The 11,643-nt window shown below is 33.7% G+C and overlaps 1 protein-coding gene across 1 annotated transcript; it reads right to left on the bottom strand.

Annotated features, from left to right (window-relative positions):
- Nucleotides 1-5,321: 5,321 nt before the first annotated feature.
- LOC126736184 (histone-lysine N-methyltransferase SMYD3) lies at nt 5,322-7,497 on the bottom strand. The gene is made up of 8 exons (XM_050440422.1): nt 7,343-7,497; nt 6,925-7,057; nt 6,709-6,867; nt 6,559-6,647; nt 6,379-6,506; nt 5,871-6,327; nt 5,638-5,800; nt 5,322-5,583 (listed from the first exon to the last, which is right to left on the bottom strand). The coding sequence occupies exons 1-8, from the start codon at nt 7,353-7,355 to the stop codon at nt 5,370-5,372; spliced, it is 1,356 nt and encodes a 451-aa protein (XP_050296379.1). The 5' UTR covers nt 7,356-7,497; the 3' UTR covers nt 5,322-5,369.
- Between the last annotated feature and the right edge of the window lie 4,146 nt (nt 7,498-11,643).

Below are 11,643 nucleotides of genomic sequence, written 5' to 3'. Positions count from 1 at the left end.
CTTATAGAGCCAAGCAGATTATCGATATTTCAAACCCTCACATATTTAGTTATATTTATTGCGAATATTAATTTCCTAAAGTTAGTCTCGTTTTTATGACTTAACATGTTTTAATAATTAAGTTTTATTATACAGCTGATATCGATTTCCATGCACATTCTTATAATTGTTTCCATAGAGCTGCTACGCGTATCGTTATTTTACCATCTGAAATCACAAACAATGAGCACCTTTTTATGACTTCGTATCTTCATGGAGCTGATACGCGATATCATTATATTAGCATTTGAGGTATGAGTTGTAAAGCCATGAAGCGTATCGATATTTTAACACTAAAAGTGTAAAATACCAATCGATCAAACCAGAAAACAATCGGCCCACCATTGGTGGGTTGCAAACCGAAGAAGAGGAAAATATCAATTCTTTAAGGTTTAGATATCGGTTTTTTTTTAATTGAATGATACTATGAAATAAGTTAGGTTAACAAAATTCAAATAACAACAACATGTTGAATTGAAACATGAGTTTTTATAGGGCCGGAAAAGGTATCGATATTCACCACTAATTGTGAATTTAGGAATTATCTTTTAAACATGTTCAATTATATTTAATGAAAATGCTGACTTTTTAAGGTAAAAATCTCGTATTTATAAAACTTAATTACACCTTAAAAAATACGTTTTAATATTCAATCAATATCGATTCTCATGTACATTTTTATAATGGTTTCCATAGAGCTGGTACGCTTATCGTTATTTTACCATTATGCCAAGAAGATTATCGATATTTCAACCCTCACATATTTAGTTATATTTATTGAAAATATTAATTTCCTAAAGTTAAAGTCTAGTTTATATGACTTAACATGTTTTAATAATTAAGTTTTATTATAAAGCTGATATCGATTTTTCGTGCACATTCTTATTACTTCTAATTTTCATAGAGCTGGTACGCTTATCGTTATTTTACCATTTGAAATATTAAATGAGTCTTAATAGAGCCAAGAAGATTATCGATATTTCAAACCCTCACATATTTGGTTATATTTATTGAGAATATTAATTTCCTAAAGTTAAAGTCTCGTTTTTATGACTTAACATGTTTTAATAATTAAGTTTTATTATAAAGCTGATATCGATTTTCATGCACATTCTTATTACTTCTAATTTTCATAGAGCTGATACGCGATATCGTTATATTAGGATTTTAAACAGGAGTTTTAGAGCCGTGAAGGCTATCGATATTTCAGCACTAAAAATGTAAAATACCAATCGATCAGACCAGAAAACCATCGGCCCACCATTGGTAAATAAAATATAAATTTTTAAGGTTTAAATATCGTTTTTTTTTTAAATTGAATGATACTTTGAAATAAGTTAGGTTAACAAAATTCAAATAACAACAACGTGTTGAAACATGAGTTTTTATAGGGCCGGAAAAGATATCGATATTCACCACTAATTGTGAATTTAGGAATTATCTTTTTAGACATGTTATATTTAATGAAAATGCTGATTTTTAAAGTAAAAATATCGTTTTTATAAAACTTAATTACCCTTTAAAAAATACGTTTTAATATGAAATTAATATCGATTCTTGTGTACATTTTTATAATGGTTTCCATAGAGCGGGTACGCTTATCGTTATTTTACCATTTGAAATATAAAATCAGTCTTATAGAGCCAAGAAGATTATCCATATTTCAACCATCACATATTTAGTTATATTTATTGAGAATAATAATTTCCCAAAGTTAAAGTCTCGTTTTTATGACTTAACAGGTTTAATAATTAAGTTTTATTATACAGCTGATATCGATTTCCATGCACATTCTTATTACTTCTAATTTTCATAGAGCTGATACGCGATATCGTTATATTACCATTTGAAACGGGAGTTTTAGAGCCGTGAAGGCTATCGATATTTCAGCACTAAAAGTGTAAAATACCAATCGATCAGACCAGAAAACCATCGGCCCACCATTGGTAAATAAAATATCAATTTTTTAAGGTTTAAATATCGTTTTTTTTTAATTGAATGATACTTTGAAATAAGTTAGGATAACAAAATTCAAATAACAACAACGTGTTGAAACAAGAGTTTTTATAGGGCCGGAAAAGATATCGATATTCACCCCTAATTGTGAATTTAGGAATTATCTTCTGTATATTAAACTATTAATGATATAGCGATTTCCTCCTAAGTTTATTAATTAAGTATTCTTATTGCCCTTGGGAAAATAGGTTTTATTATTATCGATATTTCGACACTAAATGTAAATTTACGAATTATCTTTTTAGACATGTTCAGTTATATTATGAAAATGCTGATTTTTTAATTTAAAAATCTCGTTTTTATAAAACTTAATTACCCTTTAAAAAATACGTTTTAATATTCAATTAATATCGATTCTCGTGTACATTTTTATAATGGTTTCCGTAGAGCTGCTACGCTTATCGTTATTTTACCATTTGAAATATAAAATGAGTCTTAATAGAACCGAGAAGATTATCGATATTTCAAACCCTTACATATTTAGTTATATTTATTGAGAATATTAATTTCCTAAAGTTAAAGTCTCGTTTTTAAGACTTAACATGTTTTAATAATTAAGTTTTATTATAAAGCTGATATCGATTTCCATGCACATTCTTATAATTGTTTCCATAGAGCTGCAACGCGTATCGTTATTTTACCATCTGAAATCATAAACCATGAGCACCTTTTTATGACTTGCTATCTTCATAGAGCTGATACGCGATATCATTATATTAGCATTTGAGGTATGAGTTGTAAAGCCATGAAGCGTATCGATATTTGAGCACTAAAAGTGTAAAATACTAATCGATCAGACCAGAAAAACGTCGGACCACCATTGGTGGGTTGCAAACCGAAGAAGAGGAAAATATCAATTTTTTAAGGTTTAGATATCGGTTTTTTAAAATTGAATGATACTTTGAAATAAGTTAGGTTAACAAAATTCAAATAACAACAACGTGTTGAAACATGAGTTTCTATAGGACCGGAAAAGATATCGATATTCACCACTAATTGTGAATTTTGGAATTATCTTCTTAGACACTTACTGTTAATGAAAATAGCGATTTCCTCCTAATTAAGTTTTATTATAAAGCGGATATCGATTTTCGTGCACATTCTTAATACTTCTAATTTTCATAGAGCTGGTACGCTTATCGGTATATTACCATTTGAAATATAAAATGAGTCTTAATAGAGCCGAGAAGATTATCGATATTTCAAACCCTTACATATTTAGTTATATTTATTAAGAATATTAATTTCCTAAAGTTAAAGTCTAGTTTTTATGACTTAACATGATTTAATAATTAAGTTTTATTATAAAGCTGATATCGATTTTCGTGCACATTCTTATTACTTCTAATTTTCATAGAGCTGGTACGCGATATCGGTATATTATTATTTGAAATATAAAATGAGTCTCAATAGAGCCGAGAAGATTATCGATATTTCAAACCTTTACATATTTAGTTATATTTATTAAGAATATTAATTTCCTAAAGTTAAAGTCTAGTTTTTATGACTTAACATGATTTAATAATTAAGTTTTATTATAAAGCTGATATCGATTTTCGTGCACATTCTTATTACTTCTAATTTTCATAGAGCTGATACGCGATATCGTTATATTAGGATTTTAAACAGGAGTTTTAGAGCCGTGAAGGCTATCGATATTTCAGCACTAAAAATGTAAAATACCAATCGATCAGACCAGAAAACCATCGGCCCACCATTGGTAAATAAAATATCAATTTTTTAAGGTTTAAATATCGTTTTTTTTAAATTGAATGATACTTTGAAATAAGTTAGGTTAACAAAATTCAAATAACAACAACGTGTTGAAACAAGAGTTTTTATAGGGCCGGAAAAGATATCGATATTCACCACTAATTGTGAATTTAGGAATTATCTTCTGTATATTAAACTGTTAATGATATAGCGATTTTCTCTTAAGGTTATTAATTAGGTATTCTAATTGCCCTTGAGAAAATAGGTTTATTATTATCGATATTTCGCCACTAAATGTAAATTTACGAATTATCTTTTTAGACATGTTCAGTTATATTTAATCAAAATGCTGATTTTTTAAGGTAAAAATCTTGTTTTTATAAAAACTTAATTACTCTTTAAAAAATACGTTTTAATATTAAATTAATATCGATTTTCGTGTACATTTTTATAATGGTTTCCATAGAGCTGGTACGCTTATCGTTATTTTACCATTTGAAATATAAAATCAGTCTTATAGAGCCAAGAAGATTATCGATATTTCAAACCCTCACATATTTGGTTATATTTATTGAGAATATTAATTTCCTAATGTTAAAGTCTCATTTTTATGACTTAACATGTTTTAATAATTAAGTTTTATTATAAAGCTGATATCGATTTTCGTGCACATTCTTATTACTTCTAATTTTCATAGAGCTGATACGCGATATCGGTATATTACCTTATTTTACCTTATTATACCTTATTATATTTAGACATGTTATATTTAATGAAAATGTTGATTTTTAAAGTCAAAATATCGTTTTTATAAAACTTAATTACCCTTTAAAAAATACGTTTTAATATGAAATTAATATCGATTCTTGTGTACATTTTTATAATGGTTTCCATAGAGTGGGTACGCTTATCGTTATTTTACCATTTGAAATATAAAATCAGTCTTATAGAGCCAAGAAGATTATCGATGTTTCAACCCTCACATATTTAGTTATATTTATTGAAAATATTAATTTCCTAAAGTTAAAGTCTAGTTTATATGACTTGACATGTTTTAATAATTAAGTTTTATTATAAAGCTGATATCGATTTTCGTGCACATTCTTATTACTTCTAATTTTCATAGAGCTGGTACGCTTATCGTTATTTTACCATTTTAAATATAAAATGAGTCTTAATAGAGCCAAGAAGATTATCGATATTTCAAACCCTTACATATTTGGTTATATTTATTGAGAATATTATTTTCCTAAAGTTAAAGTCTCGTTTTTATGACTTAACATGTTTTAATAATTAAGTTTTATTATAAAGCTGATAACGATTTTCGTGCACATTCTTATTACTTCTAATTTTCATAGAGCTGTTACGGGATATCGTTATATTACCATTTTAAACAGGAGTTTTAGAGCGGTGAAGGCTATCGACATTTCAGCACTAAATGTATAATACATCAGTTGACCAGACCAGACTTAGCAAGAAAATAACATTTTTTAGAGTTTGTTTTTTAAAAATTGAGTTACACTTTAAAATAAGTTAGATTAAAAAAAAATACCTTTATTATTTATTTATTTATTTATTAAATCTGACTACATACAAAAAAATCATTTCACCCCCAACATACTCCTGCATTCTTGTATTAATGGTACTAATTCATTCCGATACAGAGAACTGCCCAAACCATGAGTAATTTTCAGGATATTGGCAGCTCTTTTCAAATGATTTATCCCTTCTTTTACTTGGTTCTTGTACAGTAACAATTTGCACAGCTTTAGGTGTAAAAGGCCTGTCAAGGGGTGTATCGTGGGATAGTATTTGCTAAAAATGTTCAGAAATCATTAAGATATCTTGTTTAACATTCCAAATACTTACTGATAATTTTCTATAAGCTGCAACCCATACTCTAAAGCTTGATCGAAGTTTGACAAATCTATAGCACTTTCAAATGCTGTATCCAGTATTTTTACATGCCTCAGATGGTGTTTATATAGAAGTTTATGATGCTTTTTCAGGCATACTTTGCATACATCTACATCTAAGACAATGTTAAGAAAATCATTCTAAACAAAACATTATAATTCATAATGCATAACAAGAAAGGATACATGCAGTGTCTTTCATACTGGCCAGATGCATCTCAGTGAACTCCAACACACTTTCAAATTCATTTATGAACTCTTTGGAAAGCTTTTTAAGGCATTTTGAACATTGTTTTTCTTCAATAAGTACACCGGCCTCACAGTTGGGACACATTGCCCCGAACATCTCAGCCCTATTCTCAACCTCCGAGCATTTTGGACAGTCACATAGGAAATAGTAGCTGTCCAGCAGCTCCTTTTGCCTCTCTTTAGTCGAAGCCATCAAATCTATGTAACTTATTTTAATCTTTGACCAGTCTAAATAAGGCAGTTCCTCGAGTGTTCTAATAATTAAAGTGGTACCCTCGAAAGTTGCCACTGCATTCGGCCGGCACGAATGATCGATTATTGAGGCCCCAATATAAATTCCCGAACCTAAGGTTTGCAACTCTTGGTTGCATATGCTAAAGCTGTTCACACACATCTAAAAATATTTGTAGTTAAGTGGTGTGTGTAGATAAATTATACAAGTTACCCTGCCATATAGCCCCATGAATTCGACAATGTTTGGAAGCAACTCCCCTTGAAAAAACTCAGTTAGAACTTCATAAAGTGACTCCATATGCTCCATTCGCCTCTTATCATCTTTTAATTCGGCATAATCTTAACAGAAATGGCTAATTATTTGGGTAGTTAATACAATTTTAGCACTTACGAGACATGAGATCTCTCCACATCCGATAGTTTTTTTCCCCATAATAGCCCTTATAACTGCCCCCACCATTTTCAAGCCTTTTAATAAGCCTGAAGAGGGTTTTTTACTTTTTTAAAACATAAAAAATTTCATAATTATTTGCACACTCACCTAAACAACATTCTGGCAGCATCAGGCAACACCCTAGGCACTATCAACTTCAAGTATTTACATTCAGATTTATGGACAGCCCAGCCCTGTTTCTGACACCCTCTGTCACAATAATAAACATATTTACATCCAGAACATTTGGATAAAGCTTGAGCTTTCCTGAAAATAACGTCCGTCTATTTCTTTGGATCGCGGATATGAACATAAAGCACTTACTTTTTAAAACAAAAATCACACAACTCGGTACGAAACTTAGAAGTCAGTGTGTAGACAAATGGTTTTTCTTGGTGTACGGTGGTACCGCAAGGGACCACCTCTTTTTTAACAGGCATATCAGGGCTGTTAGTGGCTGAAAACGTACTGTTCGAATGACCAGACAGGACTTAAAGGTTTATTGTGCAATATAAAAGTGAGTTGAATATCATATTGGATATTAATAAACCTGCCTGGTATTTTTAGCAGTATTTGTTAGCTTTTGCATGGGGATTATGTAAAAAAACGTGCATGATTCATTCTTAAAATAACTGGATAATGATTTATTGCTATTAGGTCAGATGGTGTTTGTTTAAAGGTGAGAATGGGAGCTAATTATGGATTATTTTTTTACTCGGAAAAAATCGCTTGCTAAGCTTACCTTCTATATCCATTTTCTAGGGAATTTAATGTTGGCTTTTGTGAGGTAATTTTTAAATGCTAAGTTAAACAAGGATGTCTTATTCAGGACAACTTTGTGTATATTTTTATTGCATTTGAAAATACGGTAAATAAAGGTTTTTGAGGTTATGTTAGAATAAGGATCAGCTGTCAATTGTGACATTTTGTAGAGATGTAACGCAATATCGATTTTTATAAAATTTTGCAAATAGCATTTTTTCACAATTTGTTTTATCTACATTTTGTATAAGTTAATATAGATATTACTTGTGACTTTAATAAGAATTGTATTTTACGGTTATTCGCATTAAGTGCAAGAAATGTTGAGGTTAGGTCACGAGAAATGAACGTTTAAATAGAGATGGGGTGCCATATCGATTTTAGTGCAATAACTGTCACGGCTGGCAGCTATCAATTTTTATTTTTTTAGTAGAGATATGATACCGAATCGATTTTTTAGTGAATGAAATCTATGTTAGCAACTATTTTATGCAAATATCTAATTTACATGGAAAATGCAGTAGATTTTCCATATAAATTGCATATTCTGAAGAAATTGTAAAAGCGTTGAATTGACGAAACAGTGGGATGCCAAGGCAGTTGTGCATATAGGTCTCCTGATGGACCCGTCATGCCCCACCGGGGGTTACCAGAGCCCAACGGCCTTAGAGAAACCGATAAGGCTCTCTGGTCTGAAGGACTTAAAGTCGCTCGGTACACTGAAAGTGTTACCCAAGTATTTGAACCTGGCGCGCGTGAGTGCTGGGCACTCCCCGACTACATGGTCAACGGTTTCATCCTCCTCACAGCACCATCGGCATTCCGGGTTGTCCGTAATACCGATAGTATGGAGATGGCTTCTTAAGTGCCAGTGACCGGTTAAAAGACCCGTCACTAGCCGAATTTCGCGTCTTTTTAGGCGTAGTAGATTTTTGGTCGGACAGGCAGAGGGCCCACCTATGTGCGTGTTCGGGACAGTATTATTTTCCCTTAATTTCATATTTAGTTTAAGTGTAGTGGCAACAGCGCTCATCTGTCAATCTATTTATAATTACGCGCTGTTATTTCCCCGCTCCCCGGACAATAAGTGAGTCGTCTATTGTCATCGATTCGGTAACGATTAAGTAACGTCGCGCGGCCGCCGTGTTTTGGCCCTCTGTAATCGTGCGGTTACTGATGTTAATATTAAGTTTAGTGTTTGTTAAATACTCCCAATAACTGTGTAAGAAGTGTCTATTTGTTTTCTTTATCATTTATTACTCAAGTATGAATAAATTACGTTCTGAGTTCGAGGAATTCGTAGTTTATCATTTGCCCTGTATCCGAGTATTTTAAGTGGGTAAAGCAGCTAAGACGGGTAGTTTTAGCTAGCCCCCACATTTTGGCGACCGTGACAGGACCTCGGCTTACAGTGGCAAATCGACGCTTGAGTTTTCACAGTTAAGAGTACGGATAAGTTCGTTTGGATTTTGAATCAAGATTCTGTATATTGGGAAGTATTATTTTTTGGTTAATCACATATCGTGTGGGACGTGGTTTTGACTAGTTACCATGGATCAGGAACTAGAAGCTCAGAAAAAGGCTCGAAAAGTTTACCGTGGATCTTTCACGAGAACAGCCAATGAACTCGCGAATTTGTTAGATGGCCCCCGTTCGGAGGAAAATAATGAGGCTATTCGTGTTTTATGGGAGACTTTAAAACCGAAAGCAGAAGATTTGAAAGTGCGGGATAGTGCGATTTTTAAGAGTTTATTGGAGGACGCATCGGAAGATGAACTTCTTACCGAGGTGGACAGTTGTGATATGTATATCAAACGGTTTTGTGAACTGAACCTAAGGTGTGAAAAACTTTTCGTGGATGCCGATTTAGAGTCTAGTACCCGTATTGTGCCTAGTGTAAATTCGATGACAGGAGAAAGTCAAGGTAAGCGAAAATTTAAATTACCTCGCATCGAGTTAAAACCTTATGATGGTAGTGTTCAGGGGTGGTTGTCTTTCTGGAGCCAGTTCCAGAAAATCCATAGTGACTCTGACATTGATGACCATGACAAAATCGAGTATTTGTGGCAGACGACAATCCCAGGAAGTCGAGCAAGACAGCTTGTTGAAAGTTTTCCAGTTGTAAGCGAGAATTATGTCAAAATTATTGATTGTATGCAAAGTAGGTTCGGCAATAAAGACATGCAGATTGAGGTCTATATCAGGGAACTTCTTAAATTAATTTTGGGTAGCGCTACTGGAAAACAAAAGGTGGATATTACTATGCTCCATGATAAAATTGAGACACAATTGCGGGCACTCGAGACTTTGGGTATTACAACGGAAAGTTGTTCAGCTTTACTTTTTCCGTTGATTGAGTCATGTTTACCTCCAGAGTTGCTTCGAGTTTGGCAGCGTTCACCCTTTTCAGTAACCAGTGTTCCAAGTGATGTCCCTGATGATCCTGGTGGTTCTGTGTTAGAGTTGAGGTTAAAAGGTCTAATGAAATTCCTCAGTAGTGAGGTGGAGAATGAACAGAGGATTAGTTTGGCCGCAGACGGTTTTGGTTTGACGGAACGTATGTCAGGTGTCAGATTGTGTTCTAATGACGATAATTTTAAGAAAAGAAAGTCTGTTAGAGGTGACATAGTTTCCACTGCCGCGGGTCTTGTAAATTGCGATGCTGCCAGTTGTATTTTTTGTGGCGGATCTCATGAAAGTGCCTCTTGCTTCAAAGCCAATAAAATGTCACTAGAGGAAAAGAAAAATATTTTGTCCAGTAAGAAAGCTTGCTTCCGTTGCTTGAAAGTGGGTCATCAATCTCGAAGGTGTAGAGGGCGTTTCAATTGTGTTGTTTGTGAAAAATCCCACCTTGTTTTGATGTGTCCTAGTCTGTCAGTCAATCAAGTCGCTTCCAAACAGGAAAAATGCTATAATGGTGGTCAAAGCAGTGACGTTCGAGAAGAGAGAACTGTTGTACGTGATCAGACGTTGGCGAATTACACTAACACTTATGTATTTTTGCAAACCCTTCGAGTCCAACTAAAAGGTTTAAATGGGTACAAGACAGTGAGGGCGTTAGTGGATAGTGGTTCCCAGAGGAGTTATATTTTGAAGTCAACAGCTGCTCAACTCGAATATAAATCCAAGCGCTCTGAAAAGGTGATTCATTGTTTATTTGGAGGTAGAGAGGCAGGTTATGACCATCAATGCTATGATATTACGTTAAGTGGTGAAAACTTTGTGTTTTCCATGGAGGCTCTGGATCAGCCTATTATATGCAGTAATATACCTCCAATATTTAGTGGTCAATGGTCAGATGAACTGACAGACCTAGGTATTCAACTTTCCGATTCCCAAGATGCCGGGCCCATAGAGCTATTGTTAGGAGCAGATGTAGCTGGTATTTTGTATACGGGAAATCAAAAGTCTTTGTCTTGTGGTCTGATGGCGATTGAGACTAGGTTGGGATGGACTGTCATAGGAAAGGTTGTAACTAATGGAAAGAGAAATATAAGTGCTGCTATGACAACTCTAAATCTCTTTGTGAAGGATGCCTCTATAGAACAACTTTGGGAACTGGATACTCTGGGTATTAAGGAGCCAACGGAGCAGAGAACTAAAGAAGAAATGGCGATGGCAGCTAAGGAGCTATTTCTTGAAACAGTTCGCATCAACGATGAAGGGCGATATGAGGTTAGATTACCGTGGGTTGATGGACACCCTCCCCTCCCTTCTAATTACTGTCTGGCTCAAAAGAGATTGAAGTCCAATATTACCAAACTGAGACGAGATGGACTTTTTCAACAGTGTGACCAAGTGTTTAAAGAGTGGGAAGCAGAGAAAATTATCGAACGGATTAACCCGGAAGTGCACGTTAATAAAGGTCATTACCTTCCGCACCGGGTAGTAATCAAAGACAGCAGTATGACCACAAAGTTGCGACCGGTATTTGATGCATCTGCGCATGAGAAGAACAAACCGTCACTTAACAATTGTCTAGAAAAGGGTTTGAATCTTGTGGAGTTGATACCGTCGCTGCTTTTAAGATTTCGAGAATATAAACTAGGAGTTATAGCGGACATCCGCAAAGCTTTCCTGCAAATCAGCGTGCATGAAAATGATCGTGATTTTTTAAGGTTCCTGTGGGAAGATGATCAGCACAATGAGGTTGTTTTTAGATTCAGGAGAGTTGTATTTGGAGTGAATAGCAGTCCTTTTCTATTAGGTGTGACATTAGAGTATCATCTTGAGCAATTCCTCAGAAAAGGTGACAGAAGCAGTTCTTATTCACGAGACACT

The sequence above is a fragment of the Anthonomus grandis genome, chromosome 5 (genome assembly GCF_022605725.1).
Source record: "Anthonomus grandis grandis chromosome 5, icAntGran1.3, whole genome shotgun sequence".
In the NCBI taxonomy this organism is placed as follows: Eukaryota; Metazoa; Arthropoda; class Insecta; order Coleoptera; family Curculionidae; genus Anthonomus; species Anthonomus grandis.
Note: the sequence above shows the minus strand (reverse complement) of the source record. Positions and strands in the feature narration are given on the sequence as shown.

Coding starts and splice junctions, on each gene's coding strand:
- LOC126736184 (XM_050440422.1), bottom strand. Junction 6,648..6,708: donor GCTGCCAGAATGTTGTTTAG/GTGAGTGTGCAA, acceptor AACCCTCTTCAG/GCTTATTAAAAGGCTTGAAA. Junction 5,584..5,637: donor CAGCTTATAGAAAATTATCA/GTAAGTATTTGG, acceptor GAACATTTTTAG/CAAATACTATCCCACGATAC.